The sequence below is a fragment of the Anopheles arabiensis genome, chromosome 2 (genome assembly GCF_016920715.1).
Source record: "Anopheles arabiensis isolate DONGOLA chromosome 2, AaraD3, whole genome shotgun sequence".
NCBI lineage: Eukaryota > Metazoa > Arthropoda > Insecta > Diptera > Culicidae > Anopheles > Anopheles arabiensis.
The window spans coordinates 97826002-97843416 of NC_053517.1; the positions used below are offsets into that span (position 1 = coordinate 97826002).

A 17415-nucleotide genomic window follows, 5' to 3' on the forward strand; every position below is an offset into this window, starting at 1 on the left:
AATACTAAAAAAATAATACTGAAAAACATGACAACATAAAAAGGTAATAGAAAAGCTAACAAATCCTGTTAAAGAATCGATTTTCAAGCACACTTTAGCAAAAATTTGGCCAAGAGGTAATATTTTTTGAAGCCACAAATGACTAATTGGTTAGAAATGGATAACAATAACAAAAGTGGATAAACAGATCAATCACAACCACTTTTTGGAGTGTCAAATAGTCAGAAATTGGCCCACAGTATCTTTTAAAAATAAACAAACAACAACGACAACGGGGTTGTATTGCCAACGGGCCTTAAAAGCTTTGTATGCTGCATTACGTTTGCCTACTTTTAGGCGCTTCGAAGTGAAGTGAAAGCTTCGACAGTCGACGTTACAATTTTCAAACACGATGTCAGTGGCTCCCAACTTATTCAATAAAATCTTCTTTATTTCATAACTCTTTTTTATCTTTCTCTTAGCTAGTTTTGACTAATTACTTCGTGTCGATATTCTTTACACATTTTTGTTTTATTTATTAGTTTCTCCGGAGTATAAAAAACACGATCAGGAGCTGGGTATAAACGGTGTAGGTAAAAAGAGTCATCATAGAGCGAAGTAACATAATAACAGGCAAATATAATATCGTTAATTGGCACATTATTGCTGCCCGTGCGTGCGCGCGGTTTAGTCCTATCCTTCTTCCCTACCGAAGACACTCAAACACACACACACAGACATCGAAGATTGTTATTCCAGTTGCGCAAGGTTAGAGCACATAGAGTAGCAAACTGGATCGCTTCTGTCCTTTCCGCCCCCTACATAATCGAGCAGGGCATCGCACAGCACAGTGGAAGACAGACGGGCACGACGGCGGCGCCGGATTTGCTCGAGCTCTTGGATTTACTTTCCGCCTCGTATTTGTACATCCCGCTTGCCTTGGCGTACTCGCCCTGAGAGGGAAAAAAGATAAGTAAGCATAAGTGGGTACGTTTTGGCAGTAGAAGAAAGAAGGAAGAGATCATGTCACCTGTGATCGCCAACCGCTCGCTTCCATTTCCTTCTTGGCAAACATCTCATGCCCTGGCGGGTAGTAAACCGGCGGACCGGCAATATTCTTCGACGACGACGACTGGTTCGGTGCGCTCTTCTGGTCGACCGTGTCGTCGATCGGTTTCGGTCCGGTACCGTTCCGTTCGGGCGACGGTCTTTTTGGCCCGGGGCCACTGTCCGTCTGTGATGTGACCTTCGACTGGTAAATTATTTGGCCATCCTGGGGAAATGCAAAACAGCCACGTTAGTACTGTTCAAATTAACGTCCAACGGACCTCTCTTACCTCTCCAAATGTGGCCATCAGATCGTCCAGCCGCCGGGGCGGATTACCATCGAGATCGTTCCGATCGATGCCGTCCGTCGGGAACGGTTGCAGCAGCGGTTCCCGTTCCGCCGGCGGTGGGTACAGGTTCCGCGTCGCGTTCGTCGTCGTTGAGCTGTACTTGTACGTCACCGTGGTCGGCGGTGGCACTCCGCCCGGTCCGCCCGGTCCGGTTGGATAGAGATTGTCCGCCACCGGGACGGGCGATCCGTACCGATTGTTCGTGTTGGTGCGCTCCTCGCGATAAATGTAGGTCGTGTTGTTGCCCGGCGGATAGCCCGGCTCCTGCACGGTGTACTTCATCGACCCGCTGGGCTGATCTGGGCTGCCGGCCGCCGTTCGGGGCGGCGGCTCGATCGCACGGAAATTGCCCGGATACGGTGACTCGACCGGCTGGTCCGGGTAGTAGTTGGTGGTCGAGTGCTTCGTGTCCTTCTTGTAGTAGACGGTTTTGGCCGTGTTCGGGGGCAGCGGATGGTTCAGGATGGTCGGCACCGGGTACTCCTGCACGTTGTTCGTGGTGTTGAACGTTTCGTTCTTCACCAGCACCGTCTTGCTGCCCGGATTGACATGCTGGGCCGGATGGTCCGGATACCCTGCCGGCAGCGTGTTGGTCGTCTGGTTGACGGCCTGGTTCGTGTACGAGATGGTCTGGTTGAGCGAGCCGGCGGCGGCACCACTGTCCGGCGGCAGCTCGTACGTGTAGGTGCGCACGGTCGTGGTGACCTTCGTGTTCGGGCGGGGTAAAATGTCGTCCGACAGGGGAATACTGTGCAGCACGTTGGCGGCATCGTCCACGTGGACGGTTTCGTTGTAGCGCACGTTGCGCGCCACCAGATCCGAGCTGGGCGAAACGGTGCGCGTCTCGGTGTAGTACTCGTCCGAGCGGGCCGGCGTCATGGCGCGCTGCGGTGTGGCCGCCCGGATGCCCCCGTAGATGCCGGCCGAGCCGGTGTCCGATCCGTACGAAACGTTCTTAACCGTCGAGGTCGTCGTTGCGTGATTCTCGTACGATGGGCTACGGTGGCGCGAACGTGACTGGCGCACCTCGTAGCTGTTCGGGGAGTCGAAGACGAGCTCCCGGTTCACTGGCTGGTGCTGCTGCTTGCCACCGGTGGTGCTGTACGTGGTGGTGGTTTTGATGATTCTCGCACCAGGCTCACTGTAAAGTTGGGAGAAACAAAGAGGGATAGAGATAGTACGTAGGGATTAATGCACTGCAGCTACGTGCTGACGCAAATGGGCAATAATACTCACTGCAATCCTGAATCGATGCCATCACGGCTCAAAGATCTGTTGCCTGGAATGAATGGAAAATGTAAATTAAATAGAATGCTTGGACTCATCATTTGCTGCTGAAGTTGAGAAAAGGGACTTTGTAAGGCTTCAATTTGCTATTAGAATAGGATTTGGAATATAAAATATCATTTCAAACCTCGTCAGCTACAAAATGTGACGACAAAGTGGAAGACTTTGGACCATTTTCCTTTATTTCTTATTGGCTCTTAGTGTTAGGAGCTTCACGAGAGTCTTATCAGCCGAAATACATTGTTTTTCATTATTTTACTTTATATTTTCTTTACTATCATAATCTTCAAAAGGTCAGTGATCCACGTTGTTCATTACATTAAGTAGCAAATACTCAACTGTGGTACTCAACTGTGAATTCGTCCATTAAAATTATTCAAAGGTCTCTCCTTTGAACTTTGTGAGCCACTGTATTTGCGTCTGGTGCGTCATTTTGGCAGAGAGACATGATACAGGATTTCCAACGATTTATTGGTTGATTACCATATTTATTTTATACTCATATCACGATTTATTGGTGTGATTCCATGAGAAATCAATACAATTCAACCTAAAATCTGGGAAACAACAAAACAAATTCGTGGGAATACACCAAACAATAGGAAGCAACAAGTATTGGAATCCAACCAAAAAACGTTGGGAAACCTTGTTAATTGTTCTAAATTAATTTGAAAGCTCAGTTTTTGATTGATTTCGATGTGCAATTGCTTACAACTACTAATTTCGTTCAATCCACCAGGCTTCTCCATCTCCCGTCCAAACAAAATACTGACCATAAAATAACTAACCGTTTTCAGATAATTACTCCCGAGCCGAGCAACTTTGTTTACTCTTTTCACGGTGAATAAACACCGCTAAAGTGTATCAGAACACAACCTTCCATGTTCTTGTTTAAAAAAAAGTCGCTGACCCAGTTCGAACGGTAGCATCAAAACGCGAACGCGCGAACTACCGTAAGGGTTTTCACCGAAAATCGTGCTGTGCTAATTTTAGCTTCATCTTTGCCTGACATTGTGCCACTTTTCGTGCAACCAGACGGGCACAGGTTGGTACTGTCGAACCGGCTACAGTCGAACCGCCAACGCTCGCGAACACAGTGGGAGGAAATTTAGTTTTGGGAAGCAAACTGCTTCACCCGTGGACCCACGTTCGTCAAGCCAAAGTCGACGGGGAAAGAGAGCGAAAACAAAAAAAAACGCGTCATTATGATTAATCACATCATAGACAGACGTGTGTCTGTGCCAAGAGCGGTGGCAATGCTGCTGTGGTACTATTTTTAGTACCCTTTTTAGCCATTGCGCCGTGTTTGTTTGTTTGGTGCATCGAGGACGGGATGGGAACACATTTTCACCCCGAAAAAAACACAACGTGTAGCTTACCCCGATCGAGCGATGAGTCGCGCTCACGTTCAAGATCATTCAGAAGCGTGTCGAGCTGATTAATGTTTCGCTGGTACACCTCACTGACGGACTGGTCCGGGCGGCCGCCCGCCGGCAGTGTCACCGCACTGCCACCGCTCGATTTGTACTCGTACTTGGCCGTCTTGTAGATCTTGCGTTCGTTCTGCGGTGAGTCATCCGAAAAAAAACAACAGAGACGGTAACAATTAAAAGAATCGAAAAAGAAATGCAATCGTGTGAGTGTGTGTGAGTGAGCGCACTTACCGTGATGGTGGACGGACTGACCGAGCGCTCGCGGGCTACCGTTGTGACATTGGCCGGCTGCAGATACTGCACCTCGCGGGTCGACGAGTAATTGTTGATCGGTTGACCTAGCGAGCTTCCCGGGCGGGACACGCTTTGCTGCAGATCCTCCAGCAGATTGTCTGTGGTGAGAAGAGAACAGCCAGCGAAAATGACGATAAATAAATATTTAAGCAACAGCTTAGTAGAAGCAACACGGAACAAGAAAAGGGGCTTCAGCACGATAATCCCGGTGGAGGGCGCTACGTTCGCGAATCGTTTGGGAGATTTTATAAATGAACCAAACTTTGGGCGCTTGTTTCGTTAAGCTGCCGTTGTTGAGGAGAAGTTTAAGGGTAGAAAAGGGGCGATAGGATTTTTAGACGATGATTATTAATTCCAATTAGTCGCTCGCTCGTAACGAAACAACGCTAATGAAAGATGCATACTGTTTGCTTTGCTGTCTCGTGGTAGAAAAAAGGGCATTAATTGAAACCAATGAAACACTTTTCTCGATGGTGCTTTTGATAATGAAGAGGACTTGTTCTTCTTTCACGGAAAAATGTGATTACATTTATATGTTTCTACTGTTTATGTTAAAAACACGTTTTCTTGCAGATTGTAATTAAAACATTTTTCTAGTATTGTTCCAATTTTCAACACCAACACGCGTAGTGATTGCAAATAAAAGGATGGCTAATGGTACCATCATTTGTGTACAGCTGGACAACAGCAAGGCGCCTTTTCAAAATAACTAGAGCATTAACGATCCTCTTACTGCTCTGTCCCTCTCGCCACAGCGGCAGTAATCATCACCCACCACAGTCGTTCGGTGTGCTATTTATACTTCCGACGTTTGGAGTGAAACACGGTGAGCACGGTTGAGTGTTTCCGCCGTAGGTTACGAGCTGTACAAATCTCCCTAGAGAAGTCCATATTCACAGAATAAGCGCTTGAGTCATATTTGCACGATTTTTTGTTTTAAAACCACTTGGATTTCTTTCAGGACAAGATGTTCTGTATTCTTATTCAAATTTCCCCACAGGCAAATAGCAACAAATAAAAAACGGGAGAAATTTTCTCCTTCTACCAGTAGAAACGGGCAGTAATTATTGCTCTGCATACTTTCTAATATCATGCTCGAACGAAGCAGATTACTTGGCCATAATAGACAGTCCGGATAGGATTTGTTTTTTCTTTTCCGATTTTACGGATTAGTTCCGCAAGAAGCGTTATTGTGAAACCACAAACAAGCTGTACCTCGAAGGCTGGACTTAATGGGAAATGTGAGCATGAAACAATCGTCCTGCTCGGCAGGGGTTGGCAACGCAAAGTTGGTGGAAATATTAATGTATTGTAGACGTATTTTTATCCATTCATGAGGTTAAAAGGTTAATAAAGGAGGGTTAAAGGAGAATGATGAAAACGAAATATTTAGTTCTCGCATGGTTTGTTTTTACTCCTAAAACAATGTAAATTTGATCATATATGATCACTATACAGTGTTTTCCGAGCCATTTGTAAGATGTTTCATTTGTGTTTATTCACATCAATCTTAAATATTTCATTTCCATCATCATAATTTCAAGTTCAACACATCTCAAACTTGATTGAGTTGGACAGTTTTTTGTGTTGTGTTGAAAATCATGCGATGAAACTGAAATTTTATTATGAGTTTTGACAGGGTTTTCCAAGTCAGTTTCGAATGTAAATGTTGTTACTCACCGCATGCAAAATGTTGTTCCACGTCAATCTGACATTTCAATTTCCATCACAATAATTTTTAATTTCTACAGCATGATTTTCAACGCGACTCAAGCTAGATTGAGTTTGACAGTTCTTTGTTATGTGTTGAAAATCATGAGTTGAAATTGAAATTTAATTTTGAACCAAATAAACCATTTGATAGCTGTTGAAAAACATCTTGAATGCGATCAATAACAATGTTTACATTCGAAACTGACTTGACAAAGACTGTATGACTTGACTGTATGACGCAAATGCACTATTTGACAGCTGTTTAAAAACATCTTGGATGTGTACAAAGAAAGTGACTTCCTGTATTAGCGTAAAAAATATTACACGGGTATTCAAACCATGCGCTCACACATTTTACAGGGTTTCCGAGTTACTTTTGAATCATTATTCACCGCCTGCAAAATGTTTTTTCAAAAAATGTCACATATCATCACAATAAAATTTTAGTTCTTACACATGATTTCCAACAAGTCACAAAAACTGTCAAACTCAATCCAGCTTGATTTGTATTGAAAATCATGAGGAAGAACTAAAAAGTATTGTGATGCAAATGCAACATTTGACAGCTTTTGAAAAACAACTCACAAGGAATGAAAAATGTTGTACAAATCTTGGTGCGATGCATCTCCAAAACTCCGAAGAAAAAATGATGAAAATATCAGATTGCTGTTGATTAATATCTTGTATTCCACGAATAACAACGTTTACATTCGAAAATGGCTTGGAAAATCCTGTATGATATTCAAGTCTACCAACGATCAACCAATTTAAAAGGAATGCTGTTGTATAATTTTTCATGAATCCAGCCTTCCAAACTTTGTTTACGTTTTCAATCGTTTGCCTACCCCTGCCCTGCTGGTCTGCTAGTACAATACACCACAAGATTACAGTTCAATTGCACACCATCATATGAATTGCAAGTGAAAATGCATCTAAAATCTTCCCTCTATTGTCTACGAAATTGCTACACGATGTGAGAGATGAAAATTGCTGTTCCAGCTGTTGTGAGGTTTTGGTATTGTTTGTGTTCCGAGATAATAGCAACCCGTTTTAAGGTACGTTGAGTTTCTATCGAGAAAATTGGAATGTCATTCCTGGATTATGGTAGCGATATTGTTAACACGTCCTTACAATGAAATGCATCAATTTAAAACGTTCTGTCCATTCGTTGCTTGCAGAGACGAATTCTATTTGGTTGCATTATGCATTTATGAAGCGACCAGCGATTCATCACTCACTTACCCAATCGGTTATCGAACTGATGGCCGTGCGTTGTGGGTGTAATCGACCGTGACGGCGACATGACGCGCACCGAGGACGAATACTCTTCCCGCCGCTGCTCCCTGGTCGTCATGCTGCTGCTGCTGCTGCTGAGGCTGCTGGGAGAAGAAAATAGGAACGGAGAAAGAAATGTAACGAGCGCAAGACTCAGCAAACTCAAAGCAAACGAAATTAAATCATAAGAAATGACACGGAACGAGCATCGCAGAATGTCCTTGTGCCGGGGTGGAGAATCAGTTTTGTGATTGTGATGCTGCAGCTGCAATCAGTACGGACTTAAACGTACCAAGAGACAAGTGTGTGTGCGTTGAGAGGAAAGCGTTCATCCGATTTGCAGCGGCCATAAATCGCTAGCGGAAGGTACTGTGCCCTAAGGAGGGCATCTGCTAACGAGATCATTGAAGCTTGCAGCAGTGGGTCGGAACAAAAAACCCATTCCATTACACATCAGCACATCCGAAACACAGACACACACACAGCCTCGTACCGAGCCAAGTCCGAGAAAGGAGAGAAAAAACCAAAACCTGTTACCGGATGATGATGTCCGTACCGACCGACCCTGGGATATCTTTGCCACCTTGCACCGTCCGTGGGTTCCGCTTAACGGTGGCCCGCTCCTTTTACAGCAAAGAAGCGGAGAAGCCCAAGGAAACCCGGAACCGTGTGTGTGACGGATGGCCTCGACAGCATCCAGGAGGCGACCGACGGAACTAGTAGTAGTAGTAGTAGTAGGGGTGACCGGTGCCATGCCATTTCCGAAGAAAGAGAAGCCCGCCGTTTGTCACGCGTGTTCGATAGCGCTTTATGTACGAGTAAGAAGCAAACACACACAAACACACAAACGCTTGGAATTGAACTCGAGCACGGTTATTGCCGCCCCGGGCATGGAGAAAAGCCATGAGAGCACCGTAAATGGGTATCGCCAATGGTCATGAAATGTATCCGTCGCTGGCAGAGATCGACCCGGCCGCTTCACTTTAACAGTGTACGGTTTGAAGGTTAGGCCAGGTTTTTGCCACCGATTCTTCTTTAAGTCACTCGGCCACAGCCACAGTGTGCTTGTGCTTGTTTGTTTTTGCAGCTGCCGTGCTTCACCCACCTGCGTGCTCAGGATGTCAGCATCCACTGCTGGCGAATTGGAATTGGGATGAGCCATAGAATGGAATGTTGGCGCTCCACAAACACGGTTCCATTTTGGGAGTGTGAAAAAAGCAGGTCCGGATCTTTGAACGGTTCTCGACGAGCAAGGAGTGTGAATGGAATAGCTCCATTTTTCATTCTTTTGGTGCGGTTTGTCGCCTGGTCTGTGCCTGGTGCCAGGGGGTGATGTCAAGCCGCCCTCAAAAGAGTCATTTCACCTACACACTTCCGGCGGAACACGCGTTCGTCATAACAAAAAAGATCGCACCGCATGATGTCATGGAAAGGTGTGCGTTACGTCAACGTTCTTCATCCGCAAAAGGTAAAATGTCGTTAAGTTTTAATACTAGTCGATTTGTGCTTTATCTACCCAATCGTGTGCTGTTGGGTGGTTCATATTGGTTGAAGTTTGTTTTATTGCAGTTTGTGGTACGAGATTCCAATCATGCTGATCCACGAGTCGATAAAATAATAACAATTCTAGGAGCTTTGATGAGTAGTCTTTGGTCCTTCGAACCGGATGACAAGAACTTGTATTTATCTCCTGAAAAACAGGTGAACCATACTGCGATAATGAACTCTGCTTTCTATAGAACATTGAAATCTCGGTGCAAACTCGATCAAATCAAAGTGCAGCACTGATTTCGCAATCTCTGACGAGGAAACTGGATTTTATTCTGCGAATATTCGCCACACAAAAACAACAACTAACAGGCACCGTTGGCTAGAGCTCTTTCTAGCAGAAACGGCCCAAGAATTCATGCTAACGTACGCCACCGCAACAGCTGTACACGGTGCGCAACAGTGGTTCCAGCGCAATTCCACGAAATTCACCCCACTCGGCCCACTAGATCCTTTCGAGCGTTAAGCAACCACCAGCATCAAGCGGTTTCGAGGTTTTAGGGCTATGGAGGTAGTGTTTTTGTACTCCTTCCACACGGGTAAACACGATGCACGTTGCTAGTCGGTGCCGTACGGCGACGCGATGACCTTCCTGGCCGCTCTCGCGATGGCCAGTGCCTGCCGTCGCCATGACATCATAGTGTGTCAATTGGCGCCCCCGCAAATATGGGTAAAAAACCTCCCCGGCCAGACAAGACACACAGATACACTCATCGCGCGCCATCGCGTTTCCATCCCACACGCAGCACAGCAAACAAAGTGAAACACTTTGATCGATCACGATATGGTGAAGGGTTTAGTTTGTGGTGGCGATTAAAACGAACAACGCGGGCGCGGTTGTGTGTGTGTGTGTATCTGCACCAACACATGGCATGCTCTGTTGTCTCTTGCGCGCTCTCTTCGTGGTGTGTCTTGGCGTGCATTTACGCACCTCCCCGCTGGACGTTGCCGTACGACTGCACCCACTGCTGCTGCTTGCGCTTGGTGCGTGGTAAAACTTGTTTCCTTGGGTCGCTTTTAAATGGACACACGGGAGACAAGCGGCAACATGGGGCAACCTGTGCGCTTTGCGTACGTCCGGTCATCCGGGTTTGGGGTGGAGCGCGTTTGCGTTAGCGCGTTGTACACATGTTTATTTGCTTTACAGCACACATGCTGGGATGGGCTGGTGCCATCTAACGCCGGTTCGACGCATCGAAGCATCGATCGGATGGCGTTCGAATGGGGTCCGGATGTGCGATCGGAGACGTGAGCACACTACGCGAGAAGCTAAAGAGGCTGTGCTGTGCTGAAGAGTACGCGCCTGCTGAGGTTGATTGGGAAGAAATGACTTCGTAGTGCAGTGTGGTGGCTTAACCCTTGAGTGGGTAGGTGAAATTAATTTGGTTTGGTTAATTAATTTGAGCTTCATTATGATTTATTTTTTATTCCAATAGGAAAAACAAAATAAAAAACTATAAGAAAATCCTAAATATTGAATAATCAAAAATATAATGAAAAAATCTCATTATTATTTGCCTTTCAGAGGATTTTTTGAGAGAAGCTAATAATTGAAACCATATTTTGATCTTTGCGTTATCTGGATTTCAGTTTTACGATTTTCAAGTGTATTTATTTCTTAATCCAATTCAACAACTTCTATTTAATTCACAATAAAATAGCAATATAATGTCTCCATCAATAGTTTTAAAACAGAAAAAAAAAAATAAAAAAGATATAACTTCATACTTCAAATTACAGTGAAAACAATAGAGAAAGAGTTATGAAGTTAAATAACTCATTACAACAATCGATGATGATGCAAACATTATGAAAAAAAACAACAATAATAATTTAACATTTTACAGGTTCAATAAAGAACCAATTATAGCCAATGACAAAATTGCCTTTTTATGTACTTCCCAACCTTTAAGAGCAATTAACACATTACTGTAAACGAAACAAACAATTCTATTAGTGATGCACACAACTAAGGTATTTAACTATTATCTCAACTTTAAGCTTTAACTCATCTTCCCTTAAATCAACATGCCAGAACAACGTGTACGCCCTTAGAATCCCATAAAAGTCTCACACGCGGACTCCACTAAACAACACCCAGTGCCTCAAATTTCACGCTACGTGCCGAGTGGGTTCGCCTTCAACCAGGGATGGTACCTGTTAATGAAATTATTATCGCTCCAAAGGTTCAAGCGTCTTGTCCCGTACTACCATTACAGTAACAAAACCATAGCTTCCCCCACTCACTCACACACACACATACATAAGCCAGAGATCATGCGGCCCCGGGGGCCCTGACCGGGTCCGCTGCTGCTGTTGTTGTTTGTGTGCATTCGCTCCCGCCACCGATACTGGCTGGTTCGCTGTATGGCGGTATGTATTTTTGGACCATGGCGGCCTCTCCGGTGGCTCTCATATGGTCGGAAATTCCTTAAAATCTCGTAAACAATCCATCCGAGCCGGGCCGGGACCGGGCACGATGGAAGCTGCACTCGGAAAAAGTCGAATTTTCATCGCTAAAATTAGAAACTCGCCCAACGACCGGCGGAAAATTTGATCCGACCAGCGTAACAAAACCGACGCCGACGGAGCACACGTCAACCCTCCGGTCGGACAAGATTGCTTGAACAGGCACGTTTTCGAATGCAAAATACGGTTTGCGCGAGTGCGGCGGTGAGCAAATGGCCTTTTCTGCAAACGTATCGACGGGCTTGAAGGTTGACAAAAAAGACAAAAAAAAAGACGAACGGTAGGAACCGGAAGCCAACACGAGTATGACGAATCGTCGATCTGGCGGTGAACTTTTTGGCTCTTTGCTCATCGTGCCAGTTCAAAGACATCATTCCGTCTATCAGCGCTGGTAAAGGCTGGCACAACACGGCGAACGGTTCTGGGCTTCTGATTATTGACTTGAGCCGCAGAGAGGCCAATGGTGGGAGGCCGAGACGAAAATGGTTTGATCGCTGGAAAGCCGGCTGGCGCCTCTCGAGAGCCTGCGTTCGTTGCATCATGTCGGCGAGGTGCAGCGACGAGTGCCGGACCACACCGACACAAACATGCACTGTCCCGCAACGCTTATGCAACGCTTAATCTATGCACGAGTCAATCACTCGCCACCCACGAGACTCGTGCCGCGGGGTTGAGAACGAGACAGGATCAAAGCCGCTGGAGTGGAGTGGATTGTGATTTATGGAGAATTGATTTCTTTCGCCCCAAAAGTGGTCAAAGGGTTGGTTTGATTGGTTTTTTTCCGAGAGAGAGAGAGAGAGAGAGAGAGAGAGAGAGAGAGAGAGAGAGAGAGAGAGTGTGCATAAGTGAGCATAAATTTGTGGGTTTTTGAAGGGTCTTACGGGTGTGTGGCGAAAGTCCTTAAGAAGAATTGAAACAATTCAAAATGCTTCAACTAGTCTTGAGCAAATATTGGTTGTGAATGGGTTGCTTCTTTTGATGAGAATACCAATATCTTTTTGCATAAGTTCCAGTCGTTGATGTGGAAATTTGTATGAATGGAGGCATAATACAGTAATATAAAAGATTATTGCTTCTGTGAGCTTATCACTCTATTAATTCTTGTTGAACAATCTAACCATCAGATGTATAGATGTATTCCTTTTTGTATCCGAATCTGAATTTGGCTCTGTGTTGTTGTGAATAAATAAATTTTATCGATGAGAATGATATTGACAGGTTGAATGGAAAAACATAATTCAGCTAAATAAGGCACAACAAATGATTATCAGATTATCACTAAGTTAATATGTGATCTTCCGAAATTGGTATCAAATGTAATGCCCAATAAAAAGAGCTTAAACTGCTCATAAACGATGCCTGAAACCGAATATGTCAACAGAAGTTTAACATTACTCATCATAGCTATAAGTAAACTACAGATAATAAAGATTAATCTTTATTAGCTAAACATACAACTTTTGAATGTAGAAAATTAATTCAAATTAAAGCTTCAATACTTTTACAAACACTCAAAACAATCGTTTCTAGCCACAATGTCTCTCGGGATGTCAACATGTTTGGCTAATTTTGTGCAAATCTCACTAAAAGTGCATGGAAAAGTGTACTCGAATTAAAAAACATCCAAGTATGAATGCTCGTTTTGGGAGAAACAAAACCAAAACCACCGAAATCCGACCACAAACCGGTAATCTAGTGAAATCGAATTCGAGAACCCACGCACATCACCAGCTTGCACACACACACATGCACACACTGACAATCGACTTTGCGACGCCACATTCCGGACGTTCTCTGTTACTTTGTGCATCGAAATGTCGGTCACCGTGCGGAAAACTGGAGCGAGAGAATCAAGACCTGCGGCAGGGTGGCAAGCAGAAGGCAACGCACCAAACCACAGCACCGCAGCACCGCAGTACTAATCCATCGTTGCAAACACTTGCAGTTGCACAACCCTTGCAGTTGCTACGACCTACGTGCAGCAGCCCACCACCCCTACTACACTCATACAAACAGACACACACACACGCATACGTAAAGAAACATACGTTGCGAGCTGAGAGTAAAGTCAACAATGTGATCACATTCGGCTGCTGTCTCACCGGAGGACCTCACTCCCGTCCTTTCCCGGCCGGAGAGGGCGAACAACATAAACATTTAATTAAACACAAGTGCACTTTCTGTTCTACGCTTGTGTATGGGAGATTGTTTGTCTGTGTGTGTGTGTGTGCGTCTTCGAGGCCATCGGAGGGTTGAAATCCGCACGGCTTTTTAAGCGGTCGACTCCTACAGATCCTCTGCCGACCTATCAAACTGTTGCAGGTTGATGCCGAACAGCGCGACAGACCGAGGGAGCGTAAGAGCCCATCCATATATTCGCCATCCGATGCGAGTAATGGACACGCTGACGGGAACCATATTGTGATGCGATAAATTAAGAGGAAACAAACAAATGCGTGGGCCCCAATACATCGCAACACGGTCTGAGGTCACTAGCGGAGGGTGCTCTTGTGTAGATGGGTGGTGATTATTCACGTGCATAAAAATAACGACCTCAAGGTGTTATGAAATCATCCGCTTAATTTGTGTTTTGTGCGACTAGCGCGATTTTGTTTGGACAATCTAATGGGAGCACAACGTGCAGAGCAGGCTGCAAAGCACTGTATCAGATTACAAACGGGGCAAAGGAGACAGTTTGTGTTGTGCCGAGAGATTCATCTCCCGAGCAGTAGGAGACGGTAGTAGTTGTAGAGTTGAGGTGTAATGTTTTGTTGGCCGGGACCAACGAGTCAGCGGGTTTGCAAGAACTGTTGTTAGACGTAGAATTTATAAGCGGAAACTGCCAAGAGATGCTCCTGGGAGGTCCCTTTTATTAGCCAAGACTGTTTAGCTCTTCATTGTGTTGTCGTATGGTTGCCGTTGGTTTTGCAAATTCAGCTTTTCTGCTAAAATGGTGGAAGAGGCAAAAACGCTGAGATGGAATTGTAAACAGGAACAAAGCAATTTGAGGAATTAAATACTGTTTCAATTTAAAAGAAAGGTGATTTCCATATTATTATTCTAGTTTCTTACGTAAAAACAGAGCTTGAACAAATATCACTCTTCTACCAAACAGTACTACAGTTTGGAGCCATTAAATGGTAATTTCTTAAGTTATTTCACCATCGACCGACATTTTCTGACTGTGGCATACCGATTGTACAAACACAGTTCTTCATCCTCCTTTTCTGCATACGGCGCTCTTCCCCATTCAGGAATAATAAACCGCGAACCGGTTTGTGTTGAATTTAGAATGCTAATGTTTGTCCAAACAGCACAAACCCCGAGAAGAATGTGTCTCTTTGATCAGGTGAATGTTTTTGGCATTTTTTGTTGCGCTTTGATCGCAGGTTGGCTGCTGTTTGCGAACTGGGCAACCAAATGGCCAGCTTTGGGCGGCATACACCACTACATATGCGCACACAAGGTTTGCGTACGTTCTGGACGTTAGCCAAGGCGATCGTAGTGATCTTGGCATTTAGCTTCGGGACAAGCCCATCCAAATTGTGGGTTATTATCATGGTTTGTAATAAATGTTGTTACGGTTCTATTTTCACTGCATCTGTTCTTTGTAATAATTGTAATAAAGCAATCATGAAGAAGTTCTTCCAAAAAGTACGGCAAAAACACACATTCTTCTTCACGTTGTTGTACTTTCTTCAAGGTCATGCTCGACCTTGCTGCTAATCGCAATGGTACATAATGTACTGACAAGACAAATAAGTCACCCGGTCTGACGATCGACAGCTGCAAGGTGATAATTGATAACAGCTTTTAACGATGATTGTGGAACGAAATGGTACCGAAGCGAGCACTTTGCTTTCAATGATTTATGAATTTTTTCAAACAGTTTTTTTTTTGCTGCATCACAGTCCCAGATAAGATGAACCAATGCTTCACGAAACACATTCACTCCAGTTCGGCACATCGTTCGTCGTTCCCAATGCATTTTTGGCTTTACACGAGCTGCATAAGAATGAGACTTAAACACGCGTTGCGCGAACTCAAATAAGGTGGGGACACAAGAAAGCTTCTGGAGCACATTACACATTCAATCCACCGATGTGCATCAGTGTCTTTTTCTGCGCGCACACATACACACAGTTCCTTCACTGCATACAGACCGCAAAAACCCGATCACTGGCAGTCTTTTTTTGCTTCCACACTCGACATCGACTTGTTCCTTTCCGTCTGCTTTCTCACTGCTTCACTTGTTCACCTTTTGGAATTACCTTTTTTGGGACACACGGGATACAACACACGCACGCACAATAGGGGATCCGGGGGCAAAAAATCACACCGGAATCGAGAGAACGGGCTATCCCTATTTGGGTAGTCAACAACAGAGTAAAACGGGACGACGATCGCCGCAGCGTCAAACAGGAATGGACCGCTTCAATGTACGCACCGACTCAAACTGACGATCGTTTGCCGTGCGCCGTCGTTGTGGGGTCGCTGAGTATGTGCGGACGATCGCACACCAAGAGACGCTAACCCCCGCCGGTATCGACCGGTGTTTGGGGGATGGTTAGGGGATGGTCATGTGTGTATGGGTGCGATCGTCTTGTGGTCGGATTGCGTCGGCGGTCGATCGCGTGGTTGTTTGGTGCGATGTAGAGGTGTATGAGTGTGAATGCTTACACATCTAGCGCACCTACACTGTCAAGGGAACAGATTGGATGCAATTGGATCGATGATCGCTTGAAAGTTTTCTGTACAAGTGGATTGCATGCAAGTTTGTGCTGTATGCTGAACAGACCGTTATAAAAGAGAATAAAAAAACATGAACTCCAAGAGCTAAGAGAGCTGGTTTGCGTAGGATGGAATTGATTTGACTTATCATAAAATTACAAAATAATACAAGAGAAATGAATGATGCACAAAGATAAATTAATAACCTAGAACTGAGTGAAACTTAAATCGAATGATCAGGTTTACTAGATGCCTTTAAGACTGTAATTAAACTCTTGGAATTGTCGGCTCGACAATTCTTGGTTTTACGTTGATTTTTATTGTTATTAAGCGTTTAAGGGCCTTAAAGCTCCTATAAGCTATATTATCATCATTCCATCCGTTTAATGTTCTGGATCTTAACACATGCTTCCCGTCTTGTTGCATCATTCTATTTAGTGATAACAGATCGCTAGATTAAAATATTAAATGATGATAATTTGGCCCATAATATCTTTAACGACCAAGAATTAACGCATAGTAATAATTATGTATATTAGTATAAATTTATTAAATTTCATAACATATTGAAGTTGCTCTAAGGTTTAGATTAAAGAAATGTAGATCTTTGGGAAACTAAATCAATGTACTGTTTTGGAGCCTTCAAAACTTTGACAATGACGTCCACTGTTCGTAAATATAATATTTTTCTGAACTGCCAATCAAGAGTTCATTTTAGAGAATCTAGGAAGTCAAACCGCATACGTGGAATATAAACATTTACATGAGCAAGATATCTTGAAAGGATAAATATTTATGGAATTTGAAGGAAATGTCAAACGGTTCACCTTACATTCCAATTCGTCTTGAAAAGACGACAAGTTCTATAAATTACCTACATATTTGTAGTTCCTAAAATAATTTGATTCATCTTCTTGTAGTTTTAGCTATGAGGTTGTTTAGTCTTATCAATCGTCATTGCCACACAAAATTTTGTATTAAATCCTATTGATCAGAGCTTCAAAAACATTTCTCCAATCTCTTGCACTACCATCAATATTAAAAGTAACACAAAACATTGCAAGAACTAGTTTGTACAAACGTATAAACCCAGCCAAAGATAAACCTCCTGCCAACACTCAAATAAACTATTCCCATTTAAACAACTGACAATGATTGTCTAGCAGTCTTATTTAGCATATATCACCGGCCACGTATCCTCCTTGCCAACCGGAGGACAGATAGGGCATGGTTGGTTGCATAAATTACAAAAGTAATGAAAGATACCGGTGCATCCATCTTGGTTTCCG

The 17415-nt window shown here is 44.2% G+C and overlaps 1 protein-coding gene across 6 annotated transcripts; it reads right to left on the minus strand.

Moving 5' to 3' along the window:
- Positions 1-489: 489 nt before the first annotated feature.
- LOC120894068 lies at positions 490-15873 on the minus strand. 6 transcript variants are annotated; one of them, XM_040296431.1, is made up of 8 exons: positions 15668-15873; positions 7346-7481; positions 4328-4488; positions 4043-4226; positions 2613-2655; positions 1317-2517; positions 1010-1252; positions 490-932 (listed from the first exon to the last, which is right to left on the minus strand). In XM_040296431.1, exons 2-8 carry the CDS (start codon positions 7455-7457, stop codon positions 798-800), a joined length of 2079 nt encoding a protein of 692 aa, XP_040152365.1. In that variant the 5' UTR covers positions 7458-7481; positions 15668-15873; the 3' UTR covers positions 490-797. The 6 variants fall into 6 exon arrangements, with proteins under 6 accessions (XP_040152365.1, XP_040152363.1, XP_040152361.1 ...); XM_040296429.1 differs by having other exon boundaries at positions 7346-7484; XM_040296427.1 differs by lacking the exon at positions 15668-15873 and adding an exon at positions 15238-15642 and having other exon boundaries at positions 7346-7479.
- Positions 15874-17415: the final 1542 nt, after the last annotated feature.